At 34.2% G+C, this 21812-nt stretch overlaps 2 protein-coding genes across 5 annotated transcripts in view; one reads left to right on the top strand and one right to left on the bottom strand.

Annotated features, from left to right (window-relative positions):
- The first annotated feature begins 87 nt into the window (after positions 1 to 87).
- Positions 88 to 7191, top strand: LOC128202956 (D-beta-hydroxybutyrate dehydrogenase, mitochondrial-like). The gene is made up of 6 exons (XM_052904163.1): positions 88 to 413; positions 2418 to 2618; positions 2987 to 3139; positions 3434 to 3627; positions 4401 to 4637; positions 6310 to 7191. The coding sequence occupies exons 1-6, from the start codon at positions 215 to 217 to the stop codon at positions 6403 to 6405; spliced, it is 1080 nt and encodes a 359-aa protein (XP_052760123.1). The 5' UTR covers positions 88 to 214; the 3' UTR covers positions 6406 to 7191.
- A 3201-nt stretch (positions 7192 to 10392) lies between these two features.
- The window catches only part of LOC128211247 (uncharacterized), a 31685-nt gene continuing 20265 nt past the window's right edge, over positions 10393 to 21812 (bottom strand). For 3 of the 4 annotated variants that reach the window (XM_052915825.1, XM_052915815.1, XM_052915807.1), the window contains exons 4-7: positions 18792 to 19992; positions 16066 to 16249; positions 15227 to 15293; positions 10393 to 15017 (exon numbers count right to left, since the gene is read on the bottom strand). In XM_052915825.1, the coding sequence (XP_052771785.1) occupies positions 15237 to 15293; positions 16066 to 16249; positions 18792 to 19969 (1419 nt within the window). In that variant the 5' untranslated portion in view covers positions 19970 to 19992 and the 3' untranslated portion in view covers positions 10393 to 15017; positions 15227 to 15236. The remainder of the gene's footprint in view (positions 15018 to 15226; positions 15294 to 16065; positions 16250 to 18791; positions 19993 to 21812) is intronic. The other variant, XM_052915833.1, reaches the window with a different exon arrangement.

Here is a 21812-nt window from a genome sequence, read left to right as displayed (position 1 = left end):
GCCATATAATGCTAGGGACCTATGATGATATCATTAGGATAATGATTGCCCTTTGTTTATTCAGTTATGATTAAATATTTAAGATGCAAGATAACTAAAGATAAGATAAATAAGTGTTATATCTTGCAACTGTTTCACCTTTTTTGACCCTAGAGCAATATTTGATAAAATAGGTTCTGTGACACTTAATCATTGTTCATTTATGTAAGGTACAATGATGTTGGATAACCGTGTTGTGTTTCTAGGATATTTACTTGTGTCAGCGCTTTTCTTTTACTGGGTGTTACTGGAGGCGTACATCTATATTGGTGTGCTGGTGTTCCTTCATGTGGCTTACAAGAAGTGGAAGAAAAACAGCGCTCAAACCATTGACCCTCATGGCAAGGCAGTGCTTATCACTGGTTGTGATACAGGTATGTCTGTGTGTGTGTTACACTGAGGGCATATGTGACAACGCCTGTAAAAAGAGCACCAAAGGTGGAAAGACACAATTTAAGTTGTTAACTGAACCCAAAACAGTACTATCTTGGGAGCATTTCAGTGGAAAGAATAATTTCAAAATGCACTCACACTTATGAAGAAAAAATATGAAAAAGTGCCATGACATAAAAAAACAACATTCATCAATCAAATTATGTTGCTATGACAACTGATTTCTAAAACCATCCTTACACAACTAAAAGCGTATTGGTTGCAAAACCATTGTAGATTAAAAAGATTTGTTTTAGTATTTTGTATCATTTAATGGTAAAACAGCGTCTACGTTTATAAGTTATAAACCATATCAAAAAGATGTTTTGTATTACCTTAACTCTATCTTTTCCAGTACATCAAGATCACTTTACAAACTCAAATGAGTTCATTTCAGAAATACAAAGCTTGATATAACAAAATGATATGATCATAAAAAAACACATTATCACTGATATTCAATACAAATACTTTAAAGGGGCTAGACACCAGATAGTTTAAAAATCGGCAAATGCAGTATTTACTCAAAACAAGCCCAGAATTGTCAATGCGACATACCGGTAGTAGGAGGTCAATAGTAAGTCACTTGACATGGTTAAAATAATGAACGCAACAATCATGTTGCCATCTCATCTGTGTTTTCCTGTTTAAAATAGCGCATAATGGTTTCCCAGTTTAAATCATATATTTTTATGAGTACAGTTAAATATACCGACACTACTTTACACTTACTGGGATTGAAGTGGTAGACTACCCTAGTAAATTTGTGAATTGAAAAAATTAAAAAAACTGCGAAGGTGCATGTGACGTTAGTGACGTGATACATCAGTGAGTAAGATTCAATGCGTTGTACACAACAATGTCAATTGTATGTAAGTCTCTGACAATTTTCTTTTTTTCTTGCAATTGTGTCATCTGGTGTCTAGCCTCTTTAAAATCAAAATGATTAATTGTATTGTGTCCATACTCCAATTGCTACAAAATGTTCAAGATACTCAAAGAGGTTGCCACAGTTCACCATTCGCAATGTTGTAATGTTCTAGCAATCGGATAATATTTAAACATATAGCATGATTTTATTGGAATTTATGCTAAGAAAATATATGTGTTATTTACTTTTATCAAAATGTTCTTTTTTGCCAAGATAACAATATTGGAATGTATTATTTCACTTAAATAATTATGTCTTAATAAGGGTTTTAGCCAGGTTTTGAAAATGGGAAAAAGGAAAGGGTGCTGCAGAAATGGGCATGTTGTATTGGGCCATGAAGAACTTGAGCATTTTGAATATGACAAAAAATGTTAGAAATGGTGTTTAATTTAATTAATATTAAATTTCAACTTTCAAAAACGAAAAACAAATGCATTTATAGGTTAAGTATAAGTTTTAATCAGAACTAATCAGATATATCTGATTATCTTAGGCATTCAGTTCTATGAAGGCAGAATGGTGCACATGCTGCTTTCCATGAGGGCAGATCGATGCTACCAAACATGGACAGGGTGCAGTTCGCTTCAATAACTCTGTAGTTAAAACTCCACCTTATACACACTCAACAAACATAAAATTAAAATGCAGTAACAATTGCATTCTGATTAAAACCAAATATTAGTGAGAAAGCTCTACTTTTGCATCTTCAATCATGCTTTTTTACATAATGTTGTTCGTTTCAAAACCATTGAGATACAGTGTTGCGAATAATATAATTATATCAGTGAATGTCGGGCCACAACCATTTCCCCTTAAAAATAGAATTTGTGAATTATTTTCTGCTGTTCAATAGCTATTTTAATTGCATAGCCTTAAAGATGATGATTCTGTAGAACAAGAGGGGCATTTTCTTGACCTACATTTTTTTCCATTAATCAAAACCAGCGGCAACACTTGATCATGTGCTGTCAACTTTATCATGTGTGAAACATAATTCATTCCATGTTTGCTGCAGGGTTTGGTCACCAGATTGCCCTGCGGCTGCACAACCAGGGTTTCACAGTGTTTGCAGGATGTCTGTTCCCTCAGGGGGATGGGGCAAGGGCGTTCCGTGACAGGAAGTGCGCCCGTCTGCAGGTTCTACACCTTGATGTTACCAAGGATGACCATGTGAAAGAGGCATTGAAAGCAATCAAAAAGAAGTTGCCAGCTAATGGTATTCATGTCATTGGCATTCACTTTTGCATTTTTTGGAAATAAGAAAAACACATGTATTTCAAGTGCCTCAGTTTGGTGATATTATGTACATTTATAACATAACTTACGGCGCAGGACACGAGAATGTGTATTGAAGAAACTTTGACCTAGATCACGACCGTAATTGAGTTATGTTATAAATAGAATCTCAAATTCGTGATTATTTTGTATAAATTTTTTAAAATTGTCATTTAAAAACAATAAAAACTCGGCAAAGCCTTGTTTTTATCGTTTTTAAATGAACTTGTTTAATAAATTTGATACAAAACAAACACTCATTTGAGATCCTCTATGTATCAAATAAAATTGACTGTACCACTCTGACAGGACTGTGGGCCATACTTAACAATGCTGCGATAAACTACATGGTTGACATCGAGTTTTCCTCCATCGACCTTATGAAGCGGATTGAGGAGGTGAACTACTATGGCATGGTTCGTGTCACCAAGGCTTTCATACCACTCCTGCGCACATCTAGAGGTATTTACAGACTGCATTTGATTATTTGTTTATTAATTAAAACTCAATTTGTTTCAATTTATATTCTCTTAACATTATACAAAATTAAATTTGATGACCTTTTTATCCAACTAAGTAAATGCTGCAAGTAAATAGCTTAGAAAGCTATTAACATAATTTAAGATGGCAAACTTCAAAAGAATTTTATTTAAAAGCTTCCTGTTGTAAATTGGTACCCTGGTATGTAACTAAATGGACAATAATCAGTTTAAATGCAAGCAACTTTCTTTGTAAATGATAGCATTAAATGCATAGGTAGAATCATCAATGTAACGAGTGTGAAGGGCCGTATTGCCCTGCCATCTGATGTCGCATACACGACCACCAAGTGGGCAGGAGAAGCGTTTTCCGACATTCTCCGACGTGAAATGTATAGGTTTGGCATCAGGGTTGTCCTTATTGAGCCCGGCAACTTTGGAGGAATCACCGGGATGTTGAATACGGAAACTGTATGCATTCTTTATAGTACATATCTCAGAGTTATTTTTCATTTCAAAATTAAACCAAGTGTAATAAGAAGCAACAGCCTGACAATGGTTAGAAGGTTAAACAATATAAAGGACTTTGTAGGACTAATTTATTAATTCACTATTTGCTATATGAGTGTTTGGTATTGATCACACCTGGTAACATACAACTGGTGGTCAACTTACTGTGAAAAGGTCAGATAAACAAGTGCACCGCTCAAATGGCTTAAAGACGCTTTCAGAACTATTTGTTTAGTCGAACTACGCACACATTTCAATATCTTTATTGTATATGTGCCTTTTAAGGTAACGAAATGCTTTGTCTTTTCAACATCATATATGGCTGATTTTATTGGAAACATATTTAAATGACTTCCATTATAATCTTGGACAAATGCTCTTTGGAAGGATACATTTTTCGTTATGAAATATACTGTAGAATTGCTTGTGTAAGATCTTTTCGGCTTTCATCAGCATATATTTATGTTTAGAATCCCCTTCATTTATTGACAAAAAACGTTCATCAAAATGCTAAAGTGAGCTTATATGAGTATTGATTGATTTAAAATAATTCACTGGGAAACGCTGATTTCTATGATATAACATTAGGCATGCAATATGAAATACAAGAAAAAAACAAAACATGCATTAGTAATCTTGGGCTTGATTGACCTTTTGACTTTGTTATTAAAGCAAGATACAACAAGTGCTTGTGTATGAGAGCATATTAGTACTCATATACATATTATCATCAGTTAAGCAAGATGGAAGCCACATTAGAGGAGTGCTGGACTCTTGCTTCGGATGAAGTTAAGGAGGCATATGGACGAGAATACATAAACCAGCAGGTAGCGGGTCTAAAGGCTTCGGGGTCAACGAGCGCTCCTGAAGTGGAGCCAGTGGTTGATGCCATGCAGGAAGCCGTGTGTAACACAAGTCCAGAGTACCGGTACCTCATCCATGGCAGTAGCAAGCCACTAGACTGGTACTGTGTAAGTATCTGGGATTCTGTCTAATTAGAATTATTCTTAAAGATTACTGAGTAGAATATTTACTCTTTTGCACATATATGCATAACAAATACGTAGCTAGTGCTTTGTACTGAGCTTATACAGTGTGTGTCATAAATGCTATGTCGGAATGCAATATTTTGCTTCAAATGAAGACTTTAAACAAAGGTAACTTTACTATGTATTCATCATATTAAAGTGACAGTCTTATTCAAAATTGAGTATAACAAACCTCAATTTTGACTGATAAACCTTTAACTACTTACTAAATAATGCATTTATGGAAAGTATTAATTACTGATAACAAGATTGTAACTGTGTATATAAAGCAGAAAGATTACACATATTAAATGATTGGTGAATTCTAAAAGATTTACAGTGATCTACGATAGTCTCATATTTAAAGGTAGAAATATTGTGTTTTATGCTCATTTCTTGCAAATTAAACTCTGTATTCTTCATAAGAACCATTATTTTTTTACATTTATTCATGCTTTTTGGAGTATTAAAACAACATTATTAATTGTGGTAAATACTTTTTGGGAGAATGATTACATCTTAAAATGAAATATGGTGCAGCCTATGCCATTTACATAGCCCTGCCTTGCCTGGGGTCTTTTACTACAGTTTGATTGAGAGTTTAATTTCTGAAAACATTTTGACAAACCTTTTCACAAAACCCCCGCTTGATGTAGCATTGTCAAGACATTATTTTAAAAGAGGTTTGTCGAAGTGTTTGAGGAAATTAATCACCTAATCAAACTTCGTTAATAAAACAAAGGCAGGGCTCTTTAAACGGCATAGACTGTCCTTTGATTCATTTAAAATAGTGAAGAAAAAGAAAAGCTTTGTTTCAAGTCATCATTCGAAGCAAAATGTTGCCTTCTGACGTAGCATTTGTGATGTAATTTATCCCAAGGTATACACACACAGTTATATTTCTTCCCTCACTCCCTTGTCCCTTGCTTATCTGCCTTGACAAACTACCCCATACACTGGGAAACTCTGATTACGGGTTTGGCAAAGAAAAACAGGTGTAAGAAATCTTGTGACCTTTTGACTTTTCGTTGTAGCATTGTTGTTGAAGGGGTGAGAGTGGTCTAGTGGTATAGGTGTCTGCCTCTCAGCCAAAAAGGGGTGGGTTTGATATTTAAGGCACTTTCTAATGACCTCTCAAAAAAGGACACAGTACTGGTTTCTGCCTAGGAAACAGACTTAAGGGTGATTCTATAAGCTATCAACTTTTATCACAAGAGAGCTAAAATAAATTGAGAGCAAGGTGTGATAGGATACAGAAGTTTAGTATTATTCACACCTTGCTCAACCAACATGCCAGTCGAAATATGATGCCTAGCACAAGTACATTTTCATAATCAAATATTGTGGAAATGTTTTATTGCTAGAGAAACATAAGCTCTGCTTTCGTTTTATTCTGTTTCAAAATATGTTTATAATAGTATCACGTACAATGTTGGAATTTTAGATATATATAATTATGTTGAATATGTTTAAATACAAATATACAGTTAAACAACATTCAATTTCAACAGCTAAGATTAGGATGAAGAACTGTATAAAAGTACAAGAAGTACCTCAATTTGTTTAAAACATTATTTCTATAAATTTAAAGTTGTGTCCAATGTTCTTTTATCAGGTATGTGCAAAGATGAATGAGTTGTTGCCAGAGGGATTTATGGATTGGTTCCTGGAGTTCACCTCACCTCTCCCACCTGTCGCCAAGCATGTCTGATGTAATCCTCAGGCCCCAATTTCTCGAAACTTATTAAGTCCCTTATAACAGAATTAAGCTAAGCTCACTTTTTTTTTCAACAATTTGCTTACTATTTACTTCTTTAAGAGTTTTTAGCTCGACTAATCGAAAATTATGGAGAGCTATTCTACTCACCCAAGCGTCAGCGTCGGCGTCACACCTTGGTTAAGGTTTTGCATGCAAGCACACATAGGTTAATATCTTAGCAACTACTTGATGTACTGCATTGTGACTTTATACAATGGTATTCAACCACCCAACCTACTTGAATAACCAAGTTAGATAACTGTTTTTTGCAAATAATGGCCCTTTATTATTAGACTTAGAAATTCTGGTTAAAATTTTGCATGTAATCACATTTATGTTAATATCTCAGCAAATCATGTATTGCATTGAAATCTAATCTAACAGTGATCCATGCATGTTTTGCCAAAACTTTTCAATCCTTACACTGAAAAGCGGCCGAATAGACGAGTGCGCTGTCTCTGTGACAACATCTTTGGTTCATTCATCAAATTTCAATTATACAAAGTATGTATTTTGGCTAATTGAAATAAGCTACTTAAGCCTGTTAAGCTCAAGAAGTTTCGAGAAATAGGGGCCTGACGTTCTGACAGCAGTGACAACTATACAATTACATTATACATGAAGCTTCGCCAAATTGTGTGAACAGTTCCGAGTTTTCTTCTGTAAAAGACACTTACATCAGTATTCAAGTGTTCATCATGATTTGACATATTTGTTGAAATAAAATATAAAAACTTTCTTAAAACAATTATTTTGGCAAGATGATTAGAAATGAAATAAACTCATGATGATGATCAGTTGTCAGCTATGGAAAGGGTTATCTGCCAGCTTACTAAGAAGTTCTAAGAATGGCAATATATGTTTGCAAGTCTGAGGTTCATTTGGATTGATAATGAGATACGATATTGGGTAAATGCCGTCTTTTTAGCCAACCTAACTGCACAGCAGTACAGAAGAAAGAAAAAACATTGAATTAATTAAATATCATATTTTTTAGTTCCCTCCCCTGTAGTTGGATGCACTTTCTTATTGATAGAATTATATGTATTATGCAATATAGTTCCAATGAGATCACAACCAGTACTCTCCGTTTTATATCCATATACAGTAAACACTGTTTACTTTTGATATATGCAAACAACTACACATTCTTTCTTCTGTCAGGAAAATATTTTGTCAATCAAACATTATTGCAGGTATGTTTTACAAACTGATTTTAATTGCAATCTGGCACTCTCCACATGGAATCAATCTGGGACCCCTAGAGCAAGGCCATTTTTCACCACATTGACATAATTTGAACATATTTAGTGCATCACTAAATCAGGCTGCATACCAAATATGAAAGCTCTGGGCCTGAGAATATTTTCCAAGATTTCACTTTATAATATAAAGAAAGCCTGAGACACCGAATGGGGGCCATTTTTAACATAAGGGACATAGTTTGAAAAACCTTGGTAAAGGACTACTACTTGAGGCTGCATTCCAAAATCAAGTGTCCAGGGCTTTGAGTTTCAGAGAAGAAAAAATCATGTATAAGTGTACAGAAAAATTGTAACCACTTGTGCAGGGCCTCTTTTGACCCTAGGAACATAATTTGAACAAACTTGGTGAAGTACCACTCTTCCTGAGGCTGCATACCAAATATAACGGATCTGGATCGCAGGGTTTTAGAGAAGATGTTTAAATTTTTAAAATGTTGAAGCTGAACGGCAGACATTGGATGATCACAATAGCTCACCTTGAGCACTTAGTGCTCAGAGAGCTTAACAAGCTACTTTGGTTGGGTTGGAAAGTTTAAAATGACTCGTTCATAATTTTTCAATTCCAGATGACCCTTCAATGCATTTCCTAGTTAGGGCCCTGCCAAAAATTTGCAGGTGCCATAAAGTAATCACACTATCAGTCTGTTTCTTTTTTTCGAATTATTTTCCTTATAACTTTACAACTATTGCAGATCTTAAATTCAAATTCAAACAATTACTCACAGTAACAACGTGCTCTTTCATGACATATTATAGAACTTATATTGTAAGAGTTATGGCCCTTTGTAACTTTTAAAACCAAAGGCCCATGGGAGCCTTGGCTCTATTGGCATTAAATCTGAGGTTGTTGATTGAACTTACATTCAAAGGGAAGCAATCAGTGAAGCTTTTTATCACAAAGGGCAAGAACTACTACAATATTACACAACTCTCTTTACTTGTAGTTTCCCACAGAAAATGATCTACTAATAATACTTTCAAGCAAAGGTGAATAAACTACAACAAGCAAATTTGTCAAATTAATATCCCCGCCAGATAATTGATATCCACCGCCAGATAATTGATATCCCCTGCCAGATAAGGCAAAGTAGATGGCAAGGAAATCACATGTTGGTGAAACTTCCAACTGAAACATGCAAAATTGCTGCAGAGTTATGGTCTCTTATAAACATTGGATATGAGATATGATTTTGTTTGCAATTGTATGAAATAAAAGAGTATTGTAAGTGTAGCATTTAGACTTGACCTACCGGTAGTTTTTGACCCAATTTCACCTCCTGTTTTAAACTCATGGAGAGTGGACCAATATATTAAAATAAACCTGTCAAGTATTTCAGAGGTTTTTCTTAGATTTGACATGGAGACCTAGTTTATAACTCTATATGATCTATTTCAAACAAAGCCAACATTTCATTGCGGCAAATATTCCAATTAATTATTCCACAAAAATATGAGCGGAAATATTACTTCTTTTTGTTCACAAGATTTGACCTAATGACCTAGTTTTATACCCCATGTTACCCACTTTAAAAGATTACATAGAATGAAACATTCTGACCACAGTTTGAACAAAGTCTGACCAATCAATACCAATAATTGGTTATGAACATGCTTCTTCAAAGAATTGACATAGTGACCTAGTTTCTGACCTGTTTAACTCTACCTTACATAGCTGATCATACTTAAACATATAAGGAAATCTTAGGATTCATTTATCAGGAGTTTGGAAGATGTTTGTTTTGCTGGAATTTTGTCCCTTTATACAGATAACATAATTGTACAGCTTTAGTTACATTTTTTTGTGAGAACTGGATAAGTTCCAACACAGGTGAACATTTACAACATGTAACACTTTGTGTATATAAAAGTCTTAGTATTGAAATTAAGTTATACTGTAATCAGTTTATATAACTAAAAAGTCTCAAACTATTATCCAACAGCATCTTCCCACATTATATATATAGATGATCAAGGGGCATAATTCTACAATTGTTTCTACAAGACTTTCAGATAATCAAGGGGCATAATTCTAAAATTGTTTCTACAAGACTCAGATGATCAAGGGGCATAATTCTATAATTATTTCTGCAAGACTTTCAGATGATCAAGGGGCATAATTCTACAATTGTTTCTACAAGACTTTCAGATGATGAAGGGACACAATTCTACAATTATTTCTACGAGGCTTTCAAATGATCAAGGGGCATAATTCTACAATTGTTTCTACAAGAGATTTCGGATTATCAAGGGGCATAATTCTACAATTGTTTCTACAAGACTTTCAGATGATCAAGGGGCATAATTCTACAATTGTTTCTACAAGACTTTCGGATGATGAAGGGACACAATTCTATAATTATTTCTAAGAGACTTTCAGATGATCAAGGGGCATAATTCTACAATTGTTTCTACAAGACTTTCAGATGATCAAGGCGCATAATTCTACAATTGTTTCTACAAGACTTTCAGATGATGAAGCGACACAATTCTACAATTATTTCTACAAGACTGTCAGATGATTAAGGGGCATAATTCTACAATTGTGTCTAATTGTGTCATGTCATCTTGCATGACATTAGTTGCTGTTTATATTAAAGCTTTTGCTCACATTGCCAACAACAACATCAAGGCTATAACAACACCTCATTTTGTTTTCCTATGAAGAACATACAAGTTAAAAATCATCATTTATTCATATAACTATCTGATATGACAAAATTACAAACAGAACCTAGAAATGTGTCCAGTGAAAACTTGTGTAGCCTGTGAAATAGGCCATGTGAATAAATTTTGGTGACTGTCAACAGCATAATTCTTATCAATGACAGATAATATGATCCCAATATGCTTACCATGTACCCAGGTGACACAAATATTTGATATGACTTGTAAAACAAATGTGGATTGTACAAAAATATGTTGTAAACATGATTTACAAAGCTCAAACAACACAAATAAAGGAAAGTACAATAATTATAGCTCACATGTCAAAACAATTATATTTTTACTGATCCGTTGCGAGGTGCTTTTATGTAATACACTGTATTACCATATTTTTTTCTTATAAACAATTATGCAGAAACAAAATGGAAGGTACTATAGCACATATTTCATGATTTAGCTGTTGCAACTAGATTTCAGGAAGCTTATACATAAATTTAAAAAGAGTGAAACATGGTGTTATGCAGAAAATAGCATCCTGAATGTTGTGAGCATTTTGGCATTTTGAGTATGATAGCAAATTCTATACCAGGCCAAAATATAACAGTTTGTTTGGTGTTTCCCTTCCCACTTAGATTATTAGATTCTTCCCAACTCCTAAATTGTGTAATAAAAAATCTAATCAGGTTAAAGGTATTTTTGTGAAAACTTGGGGAAGTGCCAAACAACATATTTATATATTTAGTATTTGATTTTTCATTGCTTATCTATCAGTACAGATCTAAATGAAAGCAAATTGAAATACAACAGTTATTAAAAATATCAATTCTGTGAATAAATAAATAAAATAAATACAGGAAAACAACCATTGTGTACATACGAGATAATATAGTTTCACTTCAAGCGAACTTCACCAAAATATTAAACAAAGGCACAACCAGATAAGCTCATAAATATGCATCACCAATATGCTAACCAATATGTATACATGTGTGTATTGAGAAATAAAACTGAAAGACAACATCATAAATAACCCCAGAAAAGTAACAGAATTCTTAATTTAAATTAACTGATGTTTTAAAATTAAAATGAAACACTGGATTGGTGACTATGCCTAAGTTGCAGACTGCAAAAGCTGTAATTTTCTTATGTGAATCAAGTTGTTTTGGAAACCCATTTAAATGCTTTTTATGTAGAAATCATTGCCTGACGCACCTACCTCAATGTGGTGTAGGCCAAGAAAAATATTTAAGGTACATGTACGTGTACACGAAGTCTATATATATACCTCAATGTTTTTTTAACAAACAACCCCTACGTCCAACTTTGTTAGCAGGGTTATAAGAATAGTTTACTTGCGTAGCAAATAATAAATTATATCATAAGCAAACATGCATTAAATATACCCCTTGGATATGATACAGACCATTGGCTTTACTGATTATAGCTATAACATCTTCCTTGTTTAACTAAAATCAATACATTAGCACTGAATAACAATATTTAATGCATGAAATAAATAATTCATAATATTACATTTGATTTGCATTAACAAATCCAAATATGCAGTACAAAAAGCACTTGAGTTGAGCCATTCTAACCATTGTCCCTGTCAATGTTGAAGCCCATATATCTATAGTAAGGCCAAAAAACAAACCTGACCCTACCTACATAATAGGCACTGACTTTACCATTTTTATAGTCTGTTGGTAAAAATGTGTGTGTTTTAAATGTAGTTTAAAAAGCTTTCATGCCTTATACAGATGATCATTTCAACACCGTTTTAGGAATGAATTGCATGACTGATATAATTTTTTGGGTAAAAACGCAGTTCAAAATCCATGAATACTTTAAGCAGCTTGGTTCATATCCCCATTAATAACATCAATCACGCCATTCATTACTTATAATTACGGGTACATCAACAGTTCATTATTTCTTTCCAGATGTGTTAAAATCATAATCAATTCTCATATAAGGCCTAAGATATAAAAATAGGGTAGGTAGGTAGGCATAACTTTTTTTCTTTCTATAAGACACTGGATTCTGTTCAAAATTGATCTATATCAGGGTATAGCACTATTGTAGATAAATTTAAATACAAAATAGTCAAATTTTAACATGTTCAATCAAATAAATGCAAATTTATTAGGACAAAAAATCAACACTCCACAATAAAGCGTAGGGTCAAGAAGAAAAAGGAAAACATAGTCAGACAGGAAAGTGGAAACATATTATTTTTTTACGCCTAAGAAAACCTTACATTAATTATGTCTCACCAATTCTGTAAATAGGATATAAACCCAAAAGAAACCGGAAACAGTTTGTCATATGATGTCATAATAACGCCAGAAAATTTAAATCACTTAATAGTTGATACAGTTGAACACTGTTAATCCAAAATCATAGGGACCCAACAAATCACTTTGATAGCGATGTTTCGGATTAACAATTTTCAGCAAATGACAGCGTTCGCGAATTATAGATGATGTGAAATACTAAGTCATGAAGATTGCAATGTCGATTACACGTTACCAATACGATACATTCGGTTTGAGTTATCTTTCGTATACAAAAATATTTGTTGATTTAGTGTTTAATAATTGACAAATAATTCGTTATTATACTTCTTTATTTAAACAACATTAAACATTTAAAACAAAATGACAGCACATGTATGTATTCGAATTGTATGGTAGCGGGTCGAGCGAGCAATGTGGCGATCGAATCAGATGAGATAGACATTTTCGAATGATATTCCGATTGTGTTAACCAGCTACAATATACACACTACATCACCTAAATGAATCGCTCATTTTCTGACATGAATGTTTGTTACATATGCGTGCTCAATGTCATTCTTTAACAAGCGCTAATTGTGCTCCAATGTCACCTCAAGCGGATGCCCGAGTGCATTCGCAGTATGGTGTGAAAAAACTTTGACACGATCAAGTTCGAAATAAGAACTGACAAATGGGTGTGAAAAACCAAATCGGGACCGTAATATTTACTTGGGAATAGCGATTATTTCGGTAAAGCGATTTCGGAATAAAGACCGGGATATAAATCCGGACAGAAAATAATTTCAAAATAGCGATAATTTCGGATAAACGGTGTTCGGAATAGCGGTGTTCAACCGTCTAATACTTGTAATAAAACGTGGTGATTTGTTATCCAAACATATCTGAAGATGTTGCATTCATCAAAATATAATCACAATTGCGGATTGGCCATTCATTTAAGGTTATATGGGTTATGAAAATAACGTTCGACATAAACTAAAAAATAATAATTGCAGCCTACCTACCCTCCCTGTTTTTGAAAGGATGTGACCCCCCCAAAAAAAACATTTTTTTACCTTAGATTTGAGATTCTATTTTTGTTCTAGACATTTTTAAAGAAAGTCCTAACATAAGATGGACCATCACAAATATACAATTATTCATTGATAAGGTGTATATTCCACTTTATTGAAACTGGTGTATCTGATTTTACATGACAGCCTCTCGATGGTGAAAATATACTTATCATATACTACAATGGAATATGTAAACCCAGACAATCACAATGGACAGTTTTTAACTCCTCAGTGATGGGCACATAGTGCAGATAAGGTGAAGGACAACATGAGCTTCTTAATGACACTGATTTAATGTGTGTTTTACATACTGTAGAGGGAAGGTTTTTGGTGAAAGTACATAATAATATAAAAAATGGCTGACATCTATGTCAAACCCGGACTCGATTTATGGCACAATAATTTTTGGGTCAAATGCAAAGATTTAGAAAATATATTTGGATAGGTAATTTCCATTGTAAATTTTGGATAGTAAAGATGGAAAACCTATATTTTTGAAAAAAGCAAAACACCAAAATTCTTTGATACATTTAGGACATCTTAATTAGGTCATTTGACAAATAAATTTGGCCTTTTTGAATGAAACCAAATCCTTTTCAAATAGGCTTTGATTTTTACTTTGCATGGAAAAGATCTATTAAAATAAACTTTCAATTGTTTTTAATGGTATTAGTTGCAAGATACCGAAACTGTATTGTCTCCAGTCTATTAAAAAAAAACGATAAAAAAAGAAAATCAGAAAAACCTTGGTTCTACAGAAACACACAAATATAATCCAAGAGCAATCTGCTCATGGATAATCATGTTGCTTAAAAAATGTACACGTGCTTCTTATTACAAAAATAGTACAATAGATGATGAGAGTGTTATTTCTGAAAGACTGTTGTCATAGTAATGATTTGATGATGATGGTTGTATGATATCTGACCCCTGAATGTGACTAGAAATAATGTTCCCATTAAAAGCTCCTTAAACAGACCAGACTTCAAAAGTCCAAAGAAATGTTGTTGTGCATGCAATCCTGACAATTACAGCTACAGCTAAACAAAAGCTCACACCAAACAACAAATTTCTATCTAAGTTTCAAATGACAAAACTTTCATTGCATATTTTTAAAGTCTGCATAATAAATACATAAATGATCCTTCTACTATATGAACCTGGAGTCACTGACAGTGTCCATTTTTTCAACCCAGATGAACGTTGTGTGTGTGTCCTGGTGAGATATCTCATCCTACGTTGTACTGCTTCCTCTCTATGATGGAAAAATGATAATTGCACTGAAAAACAAAAACAAGTATTGGGTAATGCAATAAAGAATGCAAGAGCTGAAACCATTACATAATAACATTTTCAAACAAAGATTTAAGGAATAATATCAGAGTTACTGTTAAACTACTAAATGCTATACATGCAAAAGAAGAACACCCTTAATGAAATTGTAATCAATATGCCTTTTGTACACTACTATAAAAGTAGATCATCATACCACATGTGTATTATGCTGAAGATGAGAGGACAGAAATACTTGGCCGACTTTCATCTTCCTCCCCATCCTGTAATGCAACAGATACAAGTAAAAAAGATAAATATTTGTTATCAACACCAACACATTTTTATGATTCATATTGACATTAGGAGCGGCACCTTTGAAGTCATCTCTGATATCATCTTAACATTAGCAACAGCAATATTGCAGTGCAATAGATGATGAGTCAGTCATCTCTAATTTTATTTCATTTTAGCTGCCTCTAAATTCCTAATCAAATTTCAGTGCGCACAGGGTTGGCACACAATTTCAATGACATCATTTTCTGAATTATTTTATGTTTGCATACAATTTGTTGTGATTTTCTTAAAAACTACCGTATAAATAATGTCATTTTATATCCCTTAAAGGCATATAATAAAAAGAAATTGTTTGTTTCAATATAAGATGGAAATATATCTGACCTCGTGAACACTACAAGTCATTATTCAGCTAGTAGCTTTGCCACTCATGAAATATAGCTTTTGGTGCTAACTCAGTAAAATAACATCATCATCAGTAACAGCAGCAGTAGCACCATCATCAGCAATGGGGACAATGGCACCACCACCACCACCACCATCACCAACACCACCACCACCACCATCATAACCAACAGCAGAAGCAGCACATCTGCATCATAACCAGCAATACCACAGCCCTGACTATTATCAGCATTAGCAACATTTAAAGTTATTTAACTGCATCCCACAGGTATTATTTATTTGACTAAAAATCTGTGTTCAAACCAGTTGCAATGTAAAATCTCAATTGATGTATGTGATGGACAAAGAGCTAACCTGTATCACTTCTGTGAGTTGACTCAGTTTCATTTTGAGACTCTGGATCTCATCGATGATTTGTGAGAAGAGATCTGCGTCAATGACAACCACATCCCGGCCGTTCATGGTCATGGTGGTCACCTCTGGCTGCTCAATGGCTGACGACAGCTCGTAGCTCGTGTCAGATGTGTCCAAGAATGATCTGTTGATGGAGAAACAACATTGGAAGTACACAGTACATGCTGAATAAACCATGGTGGGTTTAATTACAACTTTTTATTTTACTTAATTGTGAAGCTTAAAACACTCTTACAATGTGTGGTAAAACTTAAAATACTGGTAAATCAAAATAAAAAAAAATTTAATGTGCAAACAACATTTTGGGGGAAAATCAATAAAAATGACAAAATTTACTGGGAATTGATCTTTACATTCTTTTAAACATTTACATGCATGAAAAACATCATGTCAATAGTATTCAAAACAAAAACTGTGAAACGCAAAGCTCTGTAATTGCATGCTTCTAGCCAAACAAACATTCGAAAACTGTGAAAGGTTCTAAAGTTAAAAGGCTTCTGTAATATTTATGAAATACAACTACTTAAAAACATTTATAAATACCAATTTGAAATCATCATACTAGTTTAAAACACATGTAAATCAATACATTTTTAATCAGAAAAAAGCAAGTTTAATCATTAAAAACACTTAACTGCATACAACATGCTAGTTTCTGTCACCCATAAGTGTGTTTAAACTGAATAAGTTGTACAGTCATGTTTTGTGAATGTAATTTGTTGATTTTTTAATACAATTAATTTGCCTTTATTATCAATAAGTCAAAATACTTTTAACAAACATCTTGTATTGCCTAAAGTGTGCAAAGAAAAGTTACCTAGAAATTGAAAACAAGTGGGCCATAGCTGGCCCTAGATCACTAATCTTTTGCCCCCAATTTTTCAAAACTTCTTAAGCCGAACAGGAACATACTTAGATTGAATTATGATAAATGAACAAAAGATGTTACCCACCCCCAAGTAATCGCACAGACAAGCTTTTTCCATTCAAGGTCACTGTGCTTGACCTTTAACCCCTAACATCAAAAGGGGTCATCGACAGGTCAGGCCTAACCCCCAAGTCAAGACTGAGGGCCATGGGTGCAGCCATTGTGACCTTGACCTTTGTCACGATGATTCATAAAATCAATAGGGGTCATAGGTCCAGGCATTGTTGTGATATCACTGGCAGATGCTTTGTTATTTTTATTTTGCATTAAAGCTTACTGTGACCTTGATCTTTGACCCAATGACCCCTAAAATCAATAAGGGTCACCTATTGGACAGGCCCAACCTCCAAGTCAAGTTTAATGATCATAGGTCCAGGAATTGTCAAGTTATCACTCAGAAAACCTTTTATCATTCAAGGTCAAAAAGACATTGACCTTTGACCCAATGACCCCCAAAATCAATAGTGGTCATCTACTGGTCAGGCTCAACCTCCAAGTCAAGTTTGAGGGCCATGGGTGCAGGCATTGTTGAGTTATCACTCAGACAACCTTATATCATTCAAGGTCGCTGTTACATTGACCTTTGACAAAATGACCCCTTAAATCAATAGGGGTCATCTATTGGTCTGGCTCAGTCTCCATGTAAAGTTTGATGACCAAAGGTCTAGGCATTGTTGAGTTATCACTCGGACAAGCTTTAAAATCTGTGTACCATTAAAAGGGGTCATCTACTGGTCAGGCCCAAACTTCATGTCAAGTTTGATGACCATATGTCCAGGAATTGTTCAGTTATCACTCGGACAAGCTTTGGTCTTCAGACCGACTTAGCGACATGTGCAAAGCAATATACCCCTCTTCTTCGAAGGGGGGCATAAAAATGGTTTATTGTGATTATCATAATGATAATTCCTATCTTCAATATAAAAACTCTTAAAGGAGTAAATATTAAACAAATTATTAAGAAACAAAAATAGCAAGCTAAGCTTAATCCTGTTGTAAGGAACTTACATCATTTGAGAAATTGGGGCCAGCTGAACATACTACACTTGAAATCGAAGTTTCCTATTGCATCAAACACCAAGACTGTCTGACTTTTGACAATAACAAGGATGCAACATATTATGAACCATATACAAGAAATGCATGTGGCAGCCATGTCTAACATGAAAAGCAATAGCAATGAAATGTTAATGTACACCGACATCATCACAAATTGTTAGACAGACATAGATGGAATTTTGTTTACATACAAAAACTAAATACATGCACTGTCTGATATTATGCAAGCCAAACATTTGTGTGTGTATCCAAATAAAACTAAATGATTTTTTTTAAAGAATGCTAGTGTCCAAGACCTCAGGTTAATGATAATATTGATACTGGAAATAAATAAAATAATAATTTTGGGTAACATGTATGTACATCTTGAAATGATTATGTGGGTACTACACAAATATTAAAACAATCTAAAAGCTCTATCTAGCTATGGCACAGATTTCTAAGGAATACTAAACACAATGTTACATGCAGCTAATAATTACTTATTTTTTGGCTTAAAACAAAACCTTTTTATCAATTCATCCTTTGTCATACAGTAGCCTTAAAACTTATTCCGCCATGGTGAAACATGCAAAAAGAAGCCAACGAAATCTGTGAGTGCAAAACAGCGAAAAAAAACAAATATTAAGAAACTATATGGGAAACAAGAAACAAAACTCTTACCTATCAGGTGACTTACCTATGTTCAGTAGGAGTTCCTACGGAGGACTGACGCTGAATGGCCAGCTTTATTTTATCCAAATCAGTGCTGGATTCCGATATTTTGCTACGCTCACTAAGTCTGTCTATTGATGCTACTGACTGTTTATTTTCCCCTTCTATTCCAGAAAAATCAAATTGAAATTGAAATGTATCAGAGGCATATTGAACTTTGTTCTGGTCACCAAGAAGTTTAGAAATATCATAGCTATCACCAATTGCAAAATCAACAGAATCAAATGTTGCCAGAGGAGCATTTAACAAGCTTATATCATCACCTAACATTGAAGAACACATACTTTTAGTTCTATCTAATGAAATACTCATAGAATCTATCCCGTTTAAGCGATCAGCTGATTTCCAAGACAAGCGCTTCCGTCCCCTAGTTTTAGTGTGACCCTTTTTAATGCTTGACTTCAATAAACTTTCCGAACTCTTATTTACAAATGACCTTGAGATGAATAAATGACCTTGACACTCACCCTGGCAATGTTCACTAGGGGCGCTGGAATGTGAATCTCTATGAACAACGGGTGGGTTAGAATGTGAATTATAGTGTTTGTAAGATGTACTCAAACAAGCACTTTGAGCCTTAGATTGACCTGAAGCCTTCTCACAACTAGCTTCTACTTCATCTTCAACAGATTCTAATCTAGTTCCATGTTTTTCTGAACATTCATCAAGTTTATCACAAATTTTGCATGAGGATTCCACCATGATGCCGCTGTCGGATGAAGACACCTTTCCATCACACATAGCCAAGTGTTCATGTTTGTCCCTATCAGGGGTGTCCTCAGCCTCATTACAGAGCAAGGGGCTTGTACTGTCTATGACCACACAGTCATTCTGGTCCACATTGTCAGGCAGGGACACCGAGACGAACCCATCATACTCAATGTTCCTGTTGGCGTCCCTGGCGAGCTGATCCTGACTGGTCTGTTGGCTCTTGTTCATACAGTTCTCAATGTTGGGAGCTGCTATGTGGCTGTCCTCTGTGTACACAGTGTCACTGATGTCCTTCTGCACCTCAGCCACAAGAAGGTGGTGTTTTTTAATTGGTCCCACATGTCCGTTTTTGGCCCCTTTTTTCTCCTTGGGCCTTTTGTCTTTGCTGGTAGCTCCGGCCTCATGACCGGACTTGGAGTAGCATGTCCCCATGGCCGCCTACATCACACCATAACCTGCAATAGAAGTAAAAGATGCTTGTTGTAGCAAATAATATTACAACTAAAATGACCTTCATCATGCATTTTGATTCACCAAAACATCTCATCATCTTTTATTGAAGGAGAATCTAGATTTTGTGAAACATAAAATAGCCTTATTTTTTTAAAAACATGATTTTTTTTCAAAAAGCGTTAATTCCAGGAACATCATTTTATGATTGTAAATTATCTGCATTACCAGAATGGTCATAAATATTTTAAATGAAAAAACATTAAGATTGAATGCATGAATAGATAACTGCTACAAAATGTTTTATATTTGTTTTATGTTTACAGATATAAAATACTTCTAACAGCTGCTTAATAAGTCCAACATGCCTGGCACCTGCCCGTATCAGACAGACTGGTATCCTCCAATATGCAGACTCATGAGGGTCACACAGAAATCCCTGGATTGTCATAAATTATTCTGAATTGAGATATTTCCTCCAAGTTGATTGACTTACACATTTTTTCAATGAAACGCCTAACAAATAATATTCGAACAGCTGAATATTATATTAAGCCATAAATAAAGTTAACTGAGAGTAGCTTTATTCAACTATTAGGTAAGGTTAGAGGCATTCACATTGTGACACTGGCAATCAAACCTACTGTCAACAAAGTAACAAAGAATATTATGGAGCCGTTCACACCAACTCGCCACTAACACATATCTCACCATTCATCAATTCAGGTGCAAGTATGACTGTATCATACTTCTTCTAAAATGGAAACAGAGAGTCATATCCCATTACTTCACAGATTGTGTAAGGCAATCAGTTTTTGACTGATGTCAAGCTACTTAACTTAACATTAAATAGATATAAAACAGACTTTATTCTTTGTAAAGTTTATAACAACTGTGGTGTTACGTGATTGGTTAATTGACATTATTAATGTATCCTTAACAGGTCAACATATCCATCACTTTTGTTGAAGTCCAGGTGGAAGTTTGCACTAGCTGTTTTCTATTTTTTTCTTGACTTGACTGGCGTGGGTTCGAACCCTTCTAAAACCAAAATACTTTTATATGCTATAACTGTATTTTTTCTGCAATTTCAATGCATTGAGAATTTCTTGCAATTCCCAGTGTGTTTTTTGTTTGGTTTTTACAAATAAAATATCTTTACTAATATCTTTACTAATACTTGATGCATTTTGCAGGTCAATTAGGTCTAAGAAAGCAATTAACGTCATAAATGCATCATAAACCATTTTAAGATTTCCCTAGTTGGCAATTCAGGAAAGCAATGAATTTCCATGACTTCCTTAAACTCTACCCAGGCCCTCCTTGGTTTATAACAGCAAAGCTCCTATGAGATATATATATCTGGCAGTAAATACTGAACAATACCAGTCTAGAAGTGAAAGAGTGCTGTGAGTTAACAATACATGATCAAATTATTGCTTTTATAATCCAAAACAAATAAGATATAACAAATCGTTAACAGGAGAGTCGTAGGAAAAACATAAATTTTATTTTTGACCAGGTTTGAAGAGATTGTGTAGATAAGAGGCCCTTGTCTAAGAGAAAGCAAGGTTCTTCGAACGTATGACCTGTTTTTTAATTACCGTAAATGACTGGGTATAAGACGTTAGGGGGTATTAGACGCAGGGAAAAAAATCTGTGAAAAGTCCAAGAAAAAAACTTTTAATCTATGTTTTTGGTTAAAAGACGCATAGAAAAGATGTCAAATTGTCTGGCATTTTCGGCCACCATGTTTGTTGACAGTGACAAAAAAAAAAAAATCTCGGGAAAATGGCGATGGTTATCTTTAAAACCATACAATGAT

Source organism: Mya arenaria, chromosome 2, assembly GCF_026914265.1.
Source record: "Mya arenaria isolate MELC-2E11 chromosome 2, ASM2691426v1".
Classification (NCBI taxonomy): Eukaryota; Metazoa; Mollusca; class Bivalvia; order Myida; family Myidae; genus Mya; species Mya arenaria.
This window is presented reverse-complemented; position numbering and strand designations above follow the sequence as displayed.